The 17,423-nt window shown below is 45.1% G+C and overlaps 1 protein-coding gene across 6 annotated transcripts in view; it reads left to right on the forward strand.

Annotated features, from left to right (window-relative positions):
• ralgapa2 (Ral GTPase activating protein catalytic subunit alpha 2) overlaps positions 1–17,423 on the forward strand; it is a 95,602-nt gene that overhangs the window by 68,721 nt on the left and 9,458 nt on the right. For all 6 annotated transcript variants that reach the window (XM_076877821.1, XM_076877820.1, XM_076877818.1 and 3 more), the window contains one exon: positions 498–625. In XM_076877821.1, the coding sequence (XP_076733936.1) occupies positions 498–625 (128 nt within the window). The remainder of the gene's footprint in view (positions 1–497; positions 626–17,423) is intronic.

Genomic DNA, 17,423 nt, shown 5'->3' on the forward strand with positions numbered 1-17,423 from the left:
TGGTGTTATACATCATTTTGTTGTTTAATTTGGCTGGTCGAGTGCCAAGTTGAGGACAGCAGGGCCTTTGGAAAGACTTTGACGTTCACGTCAACTTCCAGGTCAGTGACTATTGAGCTTCAGTGATTAAGGGCCCCCTTCCAATATGCATGAACAGACGCGTACACACACACACACACACGCTATTCTTGAAATTCATTCTGCCCCTTTGTATTAAATAGCTCAATATGAGGGCATTGTATAGTATTGATTGTCATTTTAATTTCATTTACCTAACATTGATTCGCATAAGATATGTGTGGTTGTCATGCAGAGTTAGGCAAAATCCAATTTCAACTTGAACCCTTCCCCTAAACAGATGGAGGGTTTTTTGTTTTGTTTTTAAACAAAAAATGTGTCTCTTAAGTACTTGCACATGCAAAAACAGGATCCGCACTAAAATTTGAGTTTTACTATCGACTTGTCTAATTTCTTTGTTTCTTTCTTGACTTCCTCAGGTTCCCTTCTTTGGCCCTCTGTTTAATGGCGCTATCGTCACTGGAATGCTGCTGCCAAGTTTAGTACGGGCTACCTGTATCAATGCCAGCAGAGCTGTCAAGTCCCGGCTGACTCTCTACCAGAGCTTGTATCCTTTTTTCCTCAAGGCTTCTGCTTTACTTCCTCTCTCACACAGGTACAGCTCCTCAGATGAGTGTGACACTTTTAAAAGATGAGGCAGTGGTTACTCAGAGAGCTCAGACTGCTAAGTTTATTAGCAACGATTTTGAAATATTTCAATTAGATGTAAATAAAACATCACTGAGATTAAATTTCCAACATGACAAGCCACCACATTGGAGTGGATTCACTGGAACATGTGGTGTGCTTTCCATGTTAGCCAAAGTACACAGCTGAGTGCAGACACTGATCTTTATGAGCTACCTGATTTACATACAACTATTAGGCCTAGGCTGTTTCACAGCCTGGAGCAACACGGGAGGTTGCGGGGCTGTTTTGGGTAAGAGAACAGATAATGTGTCATCATCTATCACTACCGTTTTATGGCGGACGAGAAGAACCAAAATAAAAGCCCCATCAACAAATGTATACAAGTGCATACACTCACACACTGCTCTCATCCCTACACCCATCCATCCAACTGTGTGCCGTTAAGAGCCTGACTCCAGCTGTAGTTGTCAGTTGGTTTAAAGAGAGTGTAATTACCAGTGGAGATGAATTAGCATGTGAATACCAGCAGCACAGAGTCGAGGGAGGGGTGGGAGGGTGAGATTGGGGGGGGCAGAGTTGGGATGGCCCCTGGAGGGGGAAACCTGATCTCCCTTAACGTCCCGCTCCTACTCGGACAGCGTGAGCGCCACCGCCTCACCAGAACCACACTGCCCCTCTGGCAGTTGCTATAGAAACCTCTCCCAAGGAGGTTTTATTTGGATTGAGGATGTATGCATAATTTCTAAACTTGTTTTCAGACTCTGTGTGGATGACTATTACTCACAAAGGGCTTTTGGTCTGTCATCGTGCTGCACCGCTCACAGTGTAGGGTGTGTGCAAGTATGTGTGTGTCTGTATGCATTTCACAGTGCATCACATAGCTTGGCCCCCCCACCCCAATATCGGGCCTTGTCTGAAAGTCCCCGGGGGTATCCTGAGTGACAGATGTCTGTTACCCGACGCCAAGTGAATTAGCCCAGTGTGATTCTCAGTGCCAGAGGGGGGCCGTCCACAGGCCTGCCTGGCTCTGGAAGCCTGAGGGACTGGGGAAGCCGAAGGGATTTTTGTTTTTTGTGTTTTTTTTTTAAAAGGGGGGTGGTGCTGCTGCAGTAAGAGGGCCGTACTGGGACACTAAAGCCTCACCTGGCATTCCTTAGCACAGAATCAGTTCAGCACAAAGGCATGATCTATGAGAGGAGATAAGCGCTGCCTCTGGAGTTCTGGCACCGATCGGCTGCCAGGCCTCGCACACTCCACCAGAGGAGATGAATGAAAGTGCCAGGCGGAGCACACGGCCAAAATGAGTATCTGCATGTCTGCCTAGCCAGAGAGCTCGTGAGCACAGAGGCAAAACTTTAAGCTAATGAATGTTTGGTGCTGTATGAAAAGTGACAACTTGAGATTTGATATTTTAAGAGAACGTCAGAGCGCACTGGTGCAACGTCCCGCAGTGGTTCTGATCGTAAAAGAAACAGTGCGTTGGTAGCCAGGTGGAGTTGCTCTTTCAGATGCTTTGATTTCAACATTGCTTTTACTGTTACGCCACTCCAGCCTTTTGCATTTTTCCCTCTCCGGTCGTTTCAGTTCTTCCATCTTCTCAGGATATTGCAGCCCTTTATCTTTCACAGGTTGGAACAATGACCTGAAACTCTTTTTTTTTTTTTTTTTTTTTTTTTTTTGATGAAAATCCTCATCCTTAGTTTACCCCTTCACAATGCCTTTACAATTCACAGCCTGCTCTCTGCCTGTGAGGCCACTCTCCAAGGTAATTAGTTGAATATTTCTTCAAAGAGAAGCTATATAACCCCTGTGTGTCCAGATAAAAGGCCAGTATGGCTCTGCAGCCCCCTCTCTCGCGCCGTCACAGGGATCTAGAGGACTCCAGCAGTCTGCTGCAACGCTCACAGAATCTCTCGAGCTAATAGGATTTGATATTGAAAAATGACCACCAGCAACATTTTCTGAAAATACACACAGATGGGCTACAGGAGTGTTTTTCAAAAGGATACTACCTCTTGGCAGCTTTCTGTCTTTCTCATATGGCTTTGCTCTCTCGTCCTTTTTCTGCCCACATGATTTTGTCAAATCTGTGCAGTTGCATATGCCTTGTCGTGTCACGTACAGCCATCGGTGTCATTTGCGATTTGTGTCATTTTCCTCTGCCAGGACACAACCTTGGCCTCATAGGCAACATATCACAAGACTCTCACAGACAACTCATAATGTATCATTTATTATTTATATGGCTGATAGGAAATGCAGCTGCTCTGGCTTTGTGTTCTAAGTGTATTGTTGGCCATTCGCGGCTGCATTTTGAATACTTGAGACCACAAAATGTTCAATCAAAAACAACTTTGAATTAAATGTAACCACATTTGTTTTTACAGACTTCTGTGAAACATGGATGTTAATCGGGCCCTCCCTTGCAAATGTAAGAAGCTTAAAACCAAAAACAGCAATTAGTTTGTTAGTGACACGTGGACCAAACCTGCCACTGCACTGCCTGCTGCCATTTACTGTATGAGAAAGATCCTTCATACTGTCAGTATAGAATAATGTCGTCATCCAGAAGGTGGGATTCATTTCACTCTTCAACAAGCACTTGAGTTTGATGTGCCATCCATCACTCTTTGTGATGGGGTATTGTTAAAGGTGAAGTGTGTGTGTGTCTGTGTGTGGGGTGATGGCAAGTTACTAATAGGTGAGACAATGCAAAACTGACCTTGATTCAGAGGCATAGCCTTCCTATTGGACAGAATCAATAGCTTTTGCACACTGCCCTTAGTCCCCATCCTTTGTTCTGACACACAAGTAAACACACACACAGATCCATCTCCAGGCAGCGATCAATAACCATAATCTGTTTCTGCCCATCGCCAGTCATGCGAGCCAGGCTTTTAGGTAGCGTGTGTGTGCATGTGTGTGTGTGTGTGCGCAGCAGCAGGAAGAGGAGAGGAAGGCTTGATCCTTTCAGTGGAACCCAAAAAGCTGCTTAACTCTGTCATGTTCCCTCACAGGCTCATGTGAGCATATCTGCAGTCCCCCAGCTCCACTGCTGGAAACAAGATGTACATCTTTGCAACGGCTGTATGCTGAAAACACAATGGATATGATATTCTGCATGCACTGCTTTTGTGTGCCGTTTCTGCATCCCCACACGCCGTCATAATTAGTACAGTCGCCGCATTGACCGTGACACATTCTCACACCCCTTCTGAGCAAGTTATTGTCCCGGTCTCATCGCGTCTTTGTCTCACGACAGCATGTTCTTTTGTATACTGTAAGATTCTTCACCTAGCGGAGATGAAAGTGCGCCTGTATGCATGATAGGGTGTCATGAATAGGATCTGCCATGTTAGTGTTGTCTCTCATGAATTATTTAGCATCGTTGATAGGTCTAATTTGCCAGCTGTTGTGCCATAACTGTTGGCAGACTCATGGATAATACTCAGCAGTCTATATCACTATGGAGCACAGTGCTTGACTGGGCACAGTGAGACGCCAAGCTAGTCATTATAAGCTGGATTCATGTAATGGTCTGAGCTGATGTGAGTATAGCCAACTTCCTGTTCACTGGAAGCGGGGCTGACCAACTAAAAGTAATTTGTAATCTGCAGTAACTTTTGCAGTGGGAGTTGGACAGCTTGACTTGTTGCATGATTTATGACAAGTGATTGTCAGCATATTGTTATTACTGGATGCGAACCGTTTAGTCGGAGGCGGTTGGCTGCTGTTGGATGAGTAGGTAGCTGGAGTTGGGTGAGGGGCTAGTTTGGACTTAAAGTGTCCCTGCTTGGAGTTGGCAGGGCTAAGTTTGGGCGGAGGCTGGCATTGGCTTTGATAGGGTGGTTGAGAGTTTACACATTATTTCAGGGGGCTACAAAGAGAGGAGGGGGCTCTCCCCAACTGAATGTTTTAACCTAATCCCATTATCAGTGTAGCGCACTGCCTCCCATCTCTTCCCCCTTCTTATCCCTGCTCCCTCCCACTCCTCTCTCCAGCTGACCAGCTGTTCCTGCCGGGACTCATGACAATGTCCGATGTGTTCAGATCACTGAGTACCCCCCTCCTAATAAACACACACACATGAACAGAGCGCAGTCCATGTACGACCAAAGCAATTGCCAAGCCCATTGCTGGAGCCGAGAAGGCCTAGAGGAGGAGGGTGTTGGTTGGGGAAGAAGGGGTGTAGCTTTGGGGGTTTGGAGGGGGCAAGCACAGGCCTGTCAAACAGAGAGCCCTGACTCAGGAGGCAGCCCAGCTCGGATGGCATATGGCGTCTAGCTTCATACAACATGCAAAAGTATTCTCTCTCTTCACCCTCTCTCATCTACTCCCCCTCCCCATCTCCCTCTCCCTGCTGCTAATGCAGAATGACTCATAGCATTACTCATTTTTTTCCTGCCCCCCCAACGCACATTAGTTCCTCCTCCTCTCGCCACCCAGCCTGTAACAAAAGGCGTACACTGTGCGGCACCCACACCCTGAAAGCCCTGGGGGCCTAGCACAGCCTACACTCTGGGGTCTGAGCTTCATGGGGGCCGCCCCCTTTTAAACACAGGTAGAGCAGGCATGGAACCAGACAGCCAACAGCAGGGCCCCAGAGCCCCGCCTGTCAGAGCGTACACACACTGCTGGTGTCAGAACTGCCTGTTGGTGTATATCAGTTTGTGTTTGTATATACAGCTAGCTTTGCACTCTTGTGCTTCGGGGCTTTAAAATCATCACGCTTGGTGTCCTGCATTTGTTCATCTTTGCCTCTCCCTGCAACCTTTGTGACGTCTTGCTGGTCTCACTGATATTTTTCCACATTTTGATTGATATTTAATTACCATGTATAAAAGTCTATTTCTTATCAGGATTTTTTCAGTTGCTTTCATTTATTTACTTTTTTGCGCAGTGTTTATCAAATAAAAAGCCGTGGTGTTTTCAGGTATCAGTGGTGGAAAACTGCGTAGCCTAGTGTAACCCAAAGAATGTCACGCTCTGTGTATTTTTAAACTTGAACCCCCACCCTCATGCCCTCCTCCCCCGTCCGTCTGTTATGCGTTCGTGTCTGACATCTGTCTGTTTGTTAGCGGCAAAGTGAGAGCCGGTTTTATGCGGGATCACCTTCCCTGTCTCTTCTCCATCTCGGCGTTGTGGAATGGGTTAGGAATGCCAAAAAGACCATTACAGTTGTGTGAAGGATTCTGTGTACTTTTTGGCAGCTCTTTGGACTAAATTAGTATTATTTTCTGGTCAATATATTTGAATTCCAGTACAAGGGATTTTTCCTTGTGTGGTGTATAAAAAGTGCCACATTCTGAATGTCAGATGGTAAAAATGGAAGAAAAACTCTGTATTTGAAATGATTTGACTATTAGATAACTGGAAAATGATTTGAAGTCTATTTCTTTGTCTTTGTCATTTTAAAATATCTTTCTACTACTGTGTGCTTCTAGAGAAAAGCCTCCCAGTTCTCCTAATGTGCTTAATAGCAGAAATTCCCACAGATTGAACCATCAAAGAGGACAACATGGTCCTCCTCCCTCTTATTATAGTTTGCATATGCTTGATCATGTAGGACTAAAGTCCTCATCTCAAATAGGCTACTATATGTAAGGGAATGGCCCTCCGAGCCAAAAAGAAGCGCAAATATTCTCACAAAATATCACGCATAGAAACATTGATGCAATCACCGTCTCACTAATAACGCACAGGATGCGTAGTCAGGATGCTGTGACCCCGGTCGCATGATTGGACCTATTACGAGCTACACTGAGACATGTTCATTGTGATTGATGTGTGCCGCTGCTAGCTTGGGTGTAAAAACCTGTGTCTGCTTTATGTGATTAGCATCCAGCTAGCCACTCCATCTGTTACCCCTAGCCCTGTTTAATTAATGAACTTTCTTTTTCCACCCCACAGCCAGGCAGTGCAACACTAAAGCAAAAGCTGTTAGTCCTCTCAGGTTATCCAAATGGATGCGTGTTCTTGCTCCCCCTCCCCTCAACCCACCCCCACTCAACCCACCCACCCACTCTCAATGGGTGCGTTCTCATTGATTAGTTATGTTTTGTTCCCCCCCCCCCTCTTTTGTTTCAGGGTTCTTGAAGGGAGGGTTAATGAGCTTTCCTGGCAAGCTTTAGTGCTTGGAATCTGGGGGTAAATGGGAATAATTTTGTTGTTTTTTGTTTTGTTTTTTGTGATGGACTTGGCAGAGATGTGAAGCCTCGTGCCACCGTGTCAGTCTGTGTGAGTGTGTGTTTGTTTGGGTGTGTATGAATGGGTTGCGGCGGGGTGCGTTGCATTTCATCCCTGCTGGTCCATCATTCGTCTTCAGAAGCCGGGAATCTGGAACACTCTTTAACAGTTGGCTCTGTCACTATTCATCTTCCAACCATCTCAGCAAAACTCTTGTCCTGTCCTCCTTTTACCACCAAGTAGTCCTCTCTTTTTTCATTTACGTCCCTTCTTCCTTCCATGTCTCGTGAACAGCCTTTTGTCCAGCTAAAGCTGCCCTCTTTTGTTTGTGCGGCCTTTTTTATCCTTGTGCTAATCGGCATGGTCGTGTGCCTGAGTTGGACCCCATCTTTCACGCTCAGCTCTCCTTTGTTTGACACACCGCCCCTGATAAGAATCCCAATTCTAGGGCCTCTCTGATATTGAAATCCAACAGCGGCGTAGAAAGAGCCTTCAATCATCTATTATCTGTGCTCCAGTGATTACCATTCAATCTCCCTGGGTCCAGGCTCCTCATCACCGGCCCCAGAGCTGAGGCCGTCCCCTGAAAGAACCTGCATCCCTTAACGTCTGTGTCACATTGAGCATAGCCATAGATATTTCTGACACCGTCTTGAGACAGCCATGCATCGAGCGCTGCTGGGAAATGTCAGCAAAATGTCACTCATCATTCTCCACTGGAATCTCTCGTTCTCTGATCTGGCACGGGGGTTTTGGAGACTCTTGTGAAGATACCTTGTGACATTATTGGCGGCCTTTGTCCCTAAATGGCCATTAATTTTTCAGTTCCCTTTTTTTGTTCAGACACCAGAATTGCTCTTTTTTTTTTTTTTTTTTTTCCATAAGGCTGCATTGCTTTTAATGTTGCAGACTTAATTGGCTGTTTTAGGAAGGAATTGCTTGATTATTTATAAGTTGCACATTAATGCCTCTTTAAATGGTTCAAAGGCAGTGTGTGCTCTTCCGCTGGCCTGTGGCCATTATTCTCTTTCAGAGGATGTCCTTGTGCCTTGCAGCATTTGCATTTTTGCACTAAATGGAATGTTCTGCATTGACAGACAGGCAAGGGAAACAAAGCAATAACAAAAACAAAACATTTAACTGTGCATCACTGTGCATCGTCTGCTTCTTCTTAGAGGAGCAGCCTTTGATGTGTTAATACTGATAGTCTGTATTTCATTGTCAAGTGGTGGCTGTGGCTGAAAGGGAAGCGGTGAGAAATATTGGCCAAATCTTCCTTTGCGTCTCCACTGCAACAGGCTGTAATAGAGTTTGATGTCGAACAGAAAGAAGGTTTTGTTGGTTGTAAAAGCACGCGGAACACATTTTGGGTGGTGGGATCTCCTTTAAAAATACCGTATAACTTTAAAGCACCATTCCTACTGTGCATGGTTAGCATTGCTTTTTTTCATCATTTTCCTGTTTGCTCTTGTTTTGTGTTCAAACATCCACTTACCTAATTCTGTGTTTAAATACACAGCAGCGCTTGGTACCTTTTTGTTTAATGTAGCGTACACATCTTCATTAGTTATGTATATCTTCTAATTACTATTGATGAGACTCTAGCTGATTTGGGTACAAATCTATAGCTTTTCATATTCTAATGAGTGTTATTTACCCTCAGATCTCCAAGCCAGGGGGCTTTGTGCAGGCAGATATAGCCCGCACTGCTCTAGCTACACCCACTTGTTTTTGTATCTGCCGACTCTGACAAAATCCAGTTTCCATCCCCCCACATCATCACCCGTCTGTGTGGATGTATAGCACTTCCCGCTCCTCCATCTGTTTTTGTCCACCCATGAAAAGGTCCATTATAATCTGTAGGATGCACAGTGGACGTACTGCAAACTCCACTTCAGCCAATCAAGACGCAGCTCTGAACTCGCGCCGTGAATCCAAGGGGCACGAACGCCACCCCCGAGTTCGTTTTGATTATGTGCGGTCTCTGCCAGAGATCTTCAGTTGAACAAGTTTTTATACCAACATTGTCTCCATCGTCCCTTTTCCCTATAAAAGCTTCCACTGTGAATGGAGCTCTGTGCATGCCCACTGGATGATGGCAGGCTCCTGATTAACCCTGGAGTGACTAGCTAATGTCATTGAAGGAGAGCCACCTGGCTGTGAGACTGTACAGTCAGCTGCCACTGAAGGACCAGAATAGGAGACGACCAGGTGTTGGGCTCCAGCCCCCCTAATTGTTGCCATGTAATAGCCTGCTTGACTGCACAATATAGCCCAGGGGCGAGGATTAGGAAAAAGCTGTTGCCATCGTAGAAGTCTATTTTCTTTTTTCCTAAGGTTTTGTGTGCGACTTTCTTTTTAAGTGCGTACATCTATAATTCTTCCTTCGCTGTCCTCCTCCTGAGGTTATCCACCATTCCAGGTTTTGTCCTTGCACATTACAGAATCTGGATATTTACTATAAATGTGCACAACTACAAAGTTGCTTTTCAGATTGTGATGGGATAGAAAAATGTTTCATGTCCATGAGATTAACTGGCACAAACTTGACAGACTTTAGTTATCATGCATCAAAAAGTATGTGCATCATGTACTTGACAGTTTAGTATTTTCTTTCTTTAATAATTGGCCCGACAGTCCAGATCTCATAACTCATTCTAGCAGCGGTGGCATTGATTAAACTATGCCCCTAGTCACAGTAATGAACCTGTTCTGCCAGTGCTTTTACCGCAGATGTGATCATATGTAACCTAGTGCTAATCATTAGCATTCTCCCTAAATGCCAGGCATTTTGCATGAGGCCAGGCAGCCTAATTGGTCCAATGAACCTTTCACAGAGGGGGCAATGGAGGAGCAAGAGACTTTATGTGTAGGATGCCTCGGCCGGGAGGCAGAAAGGGATGCTTGGCATTAACGCATCACGCGTCTTCTGACGCACATACCGCAAGCATCATTAAAATTGCAGAAGCCTCTGTTCATTTTGTTTTAATATTTCATCAGTGCTTGTCTGAGCTGTGTGATCGCAGGGTGAAAATCAGAGTCATTTGGCATGACCCGGCGTTGGCACATTTCTCTGACAATTTAAGTGTCAGGTTGGTTTTGCAGATGTGTCAAATAGATTATAGAACATCAGGGTACTTTGATTACTGCTGTGCTTTGAGGTGTGTGTACAGGTGGGCAGAAACCGTGTGAGCGTGATAATCATCGTGCTACAAATTTCATCATGAAAGTTGGAAGAGAGAAGAGGCTAAAGCCCTCATATGGATTTCAGCATGCCCTTCCCTGTTTAATCTTTGACTTTTTATTAAAAGTTCAAATTGAGATCAGATAGATGCTTTTTGCTTCCTCTCTCTCTTGAACAATTTCAGGAACTGAGGGGAAAATATGACAGATATTTACCTCAGATAGCTCACAGGATGCCCACCTTTGTCCTGACCTAATAACATTTCCAGAGGGTGCAGACATTCGTGACACTCTGGCCATCGTTGCTAACAAAGGAGACCTTCCAAGAAAACTCTCACCCAGCCACTCAGAGCTGTATCTGTTAATCTTCATCCCTATCAGCCTTTTGTAGCTCATCTTATTATGACTTTCTGTTAATACACAGTGGAGGCCTGTGTGACTGTCTGGCTATAATGGGTCTGTGTTTGATTAATCATGTCGATCCTTTGTGCTTCACATCTAAGGCTGCTGTGTTAGGACTCATCAATGCAGGCCAGAGTCCTTTGAAAAAGAGATTGGTTACAGACTCGGCTCATCTGAATACACAAGGCTAGCAGGCTTTGATGGCAGTCATGTTAAACAAACCATGTGCCAACAAATTATGATGTCACCAGGTATCTTGGAGCTAACCCACGTCTCTGGTGTGTGAGGATGACTTGTTGCACTGCCATTTATATTCTGTGAAACCCTGGCAATCAGTCAGTTCGAACATAGTTTAGGGGTCAACATTGACCTTAGTGTAGGTGCTGCTCTTATGATTTGTTTTGCAGCGGAAATCGATTTTTAGTGGCCCCCAGAGGAACGGTGGGTTGCCAGAGACTTGAGAAAATGGGTGTCTGCTTCCTCCAGTCAGCTTGTAAATAACCCAGTCATGCCAGCTAGCAGACATCTGATTTTGTCTGCAGCTTTGGCGAACCCGTGTGAAATCACTGACGGGCAGTGATGATGTCACAGGTTAGGAGTGATGTCACAGCCATAACTCCCCACCCTGCTGTCCGAATGCCAGATGGACGGTAGAGAGGTGTGGAGGTTGGAGCTTAGAAAGCTCTCGCTGTGGGAAACGTGCCCCTCAGGAGGTGTCATTAACCTTGGCTTACTGTTTGACCTGACTCCTTTGGGGCCTCAGAGTTCCAATTTCTTGGACCCACTAATTGGGCTACTTGTTAAAACTCTCTGAAACCAGCTATTCCTCTTGAGCTTCTTATGTTTTGCAAGTCCACACTCACCCAGAAACTGGACCCACAAACAGCATAATAACGCATCTGTGACACATTCAGACGTTTTCTGCAGCCACAGCTGTTTAATGAGACACCAGGGTCTGAGTAGCTGATATATAAAGTGGGAGATGGACACACATATACGCTATACCATACACATTTTCACTTTATCCACCTTAATCTGTTGTTCCTTCCCATGCTGCCATTATTCCTGCAGCCAGCCTTAGTGGCACATTCACTCTCTCTGTCCCCTTTTCTCCCTGTGTCTTTCCATCTAAATGTCTGTCTTCCTCCCCGTTTTCCCATAATCACCTCACACCTCTGAGGGCCTCTGCTGAGACGAGCTTCACACCTCAGCCCTCGCTGTGACAACAGGTACCGCTGGCACTCAACGCCGGGCCTCTCTCCAATCAACACCTGCTCGCCTTTATCTCTCTTTCTTGCCTTCCTCTTTACCATCTTTCCTCCTCCCTTTTTCCCTCCTTGCCACCTTCTTCTTTCTCCATAGTCATAGCCCTTATTTGTGATGTTCAACCAGTAGTTTGCCCTGTGCCCCTGCCTTTCTGCCTCTTGTGTTCTCTTCTGTATCAAGTGACAGGTTGTCCATATGCAGTAATCAGTTTGTCTATATCAATGCCTCCTGGAGATGGCACTGTAATTCCTTCATGATTTGAACCTGTTCATGTTGCTCCGGCTTGTATTCATTACTGCATTTGGTGTCAACAGCTTGTATCAAAGTGAGTCTTATTGTCCGCTTTTGATAGCAGTCATCATTTCCTCTTAGCTCGCCACCAAAGCAGGGACTAAACCTTCTAATTAATCCACAGGATTGGACCCTATCCGCGTGCTATCCAGTGATGTTGCTGTGAATGTGCATTTGATACGAGGAGGTGGTTTACTGTGTCTTTGAATGAAAAGCATGGCGGCCACATCTGCTTTTTTTTATACTGTTTGTACCCAGACCCCCCCCTCCCCCAAACATCCTTTTCCTCTTAACAGCCCAATTATGTGACTGCTGGGAGTCAATGGCACTGTGAGCTACTCCTCAGCTCCTCTCCTCACCAAGGTCAAGCTGATTGGTCCAGGTTAATGGGCAGATGTGGGGCTAAGAGAGGAGGGGGGTCAAGCACCTAGAGGCACCCTTCACCTCATCTCTAAACTGTCCCTCTTCACTACAAGAGCCCCTTTTTGCCACCAGTGCTTTTACAAACAGGATTAACCTTGGCTGCTGCTGTGGAGACTTAAGCAGTAGGTTTGTCCGCACGCATGGCAAAAATATTTTTGAATAGGTATTTGATTATTTCCCCTTTTTGTTTTTGTGTTTTTTAGGTGAAACCCTGGATTCATAAAATCAGTGAAGTGTCATATGTCAGGATCATGTCATGGTTGGAGAGTTGTTGTTTTTCATTAGCACAGAGAGACTAAATCTCAAAGTTCTGATGTCTGGAATAATTTAAGTTTATCCACTATTTCTTGGCGCACTCATCTTTTTTTGTCTCTCTTTCTGTTGCGAAAACTTCCTTATTAGATGACGACAATTCAAGCTTCCGGAGGAGCGCTGTTTGAAACCCGATTAATGCACCTTTGACAAAAGGAGAGGAGGAAGTCGCCCGCCCTGCTCATATCATCCAACTTCCGTCACTTAGAAGTGGATAGAAATGGAGCTTAAGCAGTGAAATGTCAGTATGGGGTGTCTTAAGACCCTTATAATGCTGCTTTGCCTAATCTGGGCCTCGACCCCCTACCCTGCCTTATCAGCAGATTAGCTGTGTGTGCCTGTCTCAATCAGTTCAGTTTAAAAGAGAGCAGAACAATAAAATGTTCAAATAGGAAATAGAAGACAAAAAAAAGAATAAAACAACCAATTGTCATCTGGACACAGAGAAGAACCCGTGTAGCTCTCTACGAATGCAAAGCTGGTCATCAACTCGTTAAAAAAGGGATGGTGAAGAAACACAAGCTAAATGTGTACTGCAGAGTTCAGTATTGTGTCTGAACTCTATGAAATATAATGAAGCATTGTAACAAAATCCTGTAATGAAAAATGAGGGATATTTAATGTCGTGACACAAATTAAGAGCAGGATCACATGGGAGAAATCAGAAATTGACGAACGTGTTTACACTGGATATCAACCATACCCCCCAGAGCTAACTACACTGAAGGAGATCCTTAAAGATGTCCCTGTTATTGATTAGTGTATTTACAACACAGATGTTGTTTCCTTTTTACAAAGATGTTTATGGTTTAATAGAAATAAAATAAGCTTTCAGCAGGAGCATTCAGTCACACCAAGTCTGAACCGGTCATGCTGCTGAAATCCCCATACATGGTTAGTACAGCTAATGATTATTTGGACTGTATATAAAAGATGGACATAGCCATGATGACTTACGTCAGTGTATGTAGTGCTGTTTGAAACCTCAAGCTGAGCACTTTGGAAGTTTCATTCTTGTTTTTTGTTTGGAAACCGGACGAGGAGGAGAAACTGAGGTTATAGCTCACTGACACAGTGGCAATATTGTCTGTTTAACAGTATTCAGAGACCAACATGTTCAGAATCGGTGTCATTTGATAAGATCGGGAGCGTATGTAGTCCAAGTGCTCAAAGTCTTCTTCTAGACTTCTTTTTGCAACCCTGCTGGCCTTTAAAAGGAATCCAGATTTAACACATAAGCATTGGCCTCACATTTTCAAATCCTTAAGCTGCTCCTATCTTTTATGTCATCTAACCCCAAGGTGTCTACCGTTATTTGGTCTTCATCAGGCAAAAGCAGAGTTTATCTTTTTGTCTTGTACTGTAATGCTCTCAGAATTGCAGACCTAACATTAGCAGCCTCCAGTGGTCAAACAGGTTCTCTGTGGTCTTCTGACCCTTACTGTCTGATTACTGTTAATGATGCAGGTGAAAGACGCGTTTAGAATCCAGAACATTTGCTTGTTTATTTTGCCTCAGTGATACCTTTTTACTAAAGGACTACTTCCTGAAGCCATGATGCATAATGATCCTTGAAGGCCGTGTGCTTGAGTGTTCAAAGGTTTTGTGTATTTGAAAGATGCTTAGTGTGTGTTGGAGGCCGGTGGTGTGGTGTGACCACTTTTGCCATAGGAACACAAAGATTCTGATTGGGATGGTCAGGATGCTCCTCTCTAGAGACGCACAGGTTCAGAGGTCAGCTTAGAGCTCAAGCTCTTCTGGGGGAACAAAGTGCATGGGTGGTGGGTGCTACCGTGAGCGTTGTGCCTGCTTATGCACAAACACCTCTGTGTGTGAGCGTGTGTATGTGGCTGAATGTGCTGGGTGGGGTTACGCACAGTATAAAATGGATCCCAGTGGACAGGCGTGTTCAGGACCGGTCCCTATGGATGGAGAGAGAAAAGAGGAGAGATGATGATGATGAGGGCTGGTGACGGTTGGCCGATGGGGTCCAGCGGGGATGGAGCAGCCTGCTAATGAAGAGCCATCTGAGGCCTCCATTCACCTTGAACATGGGGCGCTGCAGCTGCCCTGACCTTGGCTTTGATCCACAAAGATGCTTGACCCCTACCATTTCCCCAGAGCTACCCCCACCATCTGGACAGCATGCATGCATATGTATACATATGTGCACACACCCATAGATGCATATGCATACACACGTATGTTGCTCCATATATGCATGCACATATGTTCACACAGGTATGAGTAGCAGGTTTCTGGCTTCACACCTGCGCTGATTCGCTGCATGCTAGCTATAAGTTCAGGTCTTCGTCACCTGTAATGACAGAGAAGCAGAGGGCAGCCAGGGGACAGGATGAAAAAGGAGCATTTCTCAAATGTGTAAAGTGTTGGAGTTAATAGGCTTTTCTCTCTATAGCATCCACTTCCACCCCACCCTCATAACTCCAAAACGACCACATCCATGTCTCCAGATATCATCTCCTAACTAAAGTTGTTTTACATTAACTCCAACCTGGGAGGTTTTTTTTCTCATTACTATCCCAGTGTTTGCCACGCTCCATAAACATTACATTGGTTTTCCTTTCTTCTCCCTAATAAGAATGCAGCCGCTTGGAACGTAGGGGTTCCTTGGAAATTCCCAAAGTGGTTCTGCAAACTCTCCTCCCACCCGTGCTCGTCTTTCTTGACCTCCCTGTTCAGCTGTAAATGACAGTTATGTCACGGGTGACTTGAGTTGCGTTCCATCTGTGGAAATGTAGACCTGTCTGCATTTTCCTTTTTATATTTCATCCCTCGCTTTATGAGATTTTTTTTTTTTATGGCACAGGATATGGGGTTTAGCCTTCTGTGATACAGTTCATCAGGAAGGCTTTCATAACGGGTAACATTTTCAGGAAGTATGAAGGTTTCTAAGCTGCCGTCCTCTTTCCCGGTCTCACAAACATGAATATTTACCAAGAACTCACCAACTGTAGCTGGAGCTTATTTTTCCACTAAAAGTAGGTCAGTGTCTGCGGGTTTGGTGTCCATAACATGGACACGGCGTTTGCATCATTGTTCTGGATGTGTCCCCTGATTACTATACTGCATAGAGGTAACAGCGTCTGTGCATATGCAGGGGAACAAGCTGTGCCCATGCCTAAGTAATTAGAGACCAGCATAAAACTGAGAGTGAAGGCAAGATTACCCCTCACTGTGCATCAGGTCTGATTTCTGTGCAACAATTTTTTGTTTTTACCTGCAGATAGCATCTCACATTTACTTAAGTGAGCTGATTATGGCTCTCGCTTTTACTCATCCCCAGAATACCTTTTATTAGTCTCCCTCCCTCACCACCTGTTTTTCTCCCCCTCCTTCTGTCATATTTTCTCTCGTCTCTTGATAATTCTGTACTATCTACCTTCATTTTATTCTGTGAAGTTTTTTTTTTTCTCTCTCTCTGTCTCTCACCCAGTATAATCCATTTGTCTAACTTGGATAGAGGGCAGCGGAAGGAAGTAGTGGAGGAGAGGCGTGTGTCAGAGTCAGAGAGAGCGTCTGCTCCAGCTGGAGTCAATATTTGCTTTAGGAATCTCAATAACAGGCCTGCAGTCATCTGCATCTCTGATAATGGACAGCCATATGGCTCTGTTGACCCACGCTGTGCTGAGGTTCTCTCTCCCCATCCTTCCTTGTTTTTCATTTCTCGGCGTCCTTTTAAGTTCTCTCGTTTCTTCTCATTCAATCAGTCTTTTTCCTATATTTTGCCCTCCACTTGCCACCTCAAATGTGGACACATTTTGCTCTTTTTTTTTTTTTTAACAAACATCCTTTCTCTCGGTCATCCACTAAACCCTGGATATGACCCACCACACAGAGCTGTGACCCAAGTTACCATGGCAGCAGAGCCTGGGATACCCACTCTTTGTCCAGCACGGTTTCAAACAAGTGACAGAAAACAGTGACGTTGCATGTCTGGCTATGACAGGAAGACAGATGCAAAGCTCACGGCGAAGTGCTTTTTCGTAAGTCATGCTGCTCTGCATTTCCTAAATGGAGGTGTTGGCAAAGAATAAGCAATTAGGTGCAGCATATAGTCGGCAGGTCGTACACTTAATATATTTATTTTTAATCTTCCCGTTTCTTTATTTTTGTGAGCTTTTAATTTAATGGATGTCTTAGTGTTGTGTCCTGACAAGTGTCCAAATGAGGTTATGTAAAGCTTCTGCTTCATTTTTTTTTAGCAAAGTAAACTTCTCTTGTGTTTGAGCAACATGTATATTTTATTTATTAATGATCTCCTGCATGTTGGGGGGAAAAAACATTAAGTCGTGGCTTGTCAGTGAACTTACTTCCTGTTATCTTGTCTCTTATTCTGCCCTCTGTCCGTTTCTGACTCGCAGCAGCTTGGCCATCGTACCCTCTGGTGTGTCCCGGCTCAGGTGCCCGTCATCCCCGCTTTGCTACGGTTCCCTTCAAAGCCATTGGTCATGGCTGCGTTGGCCCCTGCTGTGGCGGCATGTGCCCACAGCAGGCCTCCTGCCCACTAGCTGTCTCATCCTATCTATCTAACCCAGACTAGAGCCTCTCAGCCCAGTCCAGCCTATCTCAGCTCAGCCTGGTACAGCTTTGGCGTCAGCAGCGGCCCGGTGTCACTCCACCCTGGCAAT

The sequence above is a fragment of the Maylandia zebra genome, linkage group LG19 (assembly GCF_041146795.1).
Source record: "Maylandia zebra isolate NMK-2024a linkage group LG19, Mzebra_GT3a, whole genome shotgun sequence".
In the NCBI taxonomy this organism is placed as follows: Eukaryota; Metazoa; Chordata; class Actinopteri; order Cichliformes; family Cichlidae; genus Maylandia; species Maylandia zebra.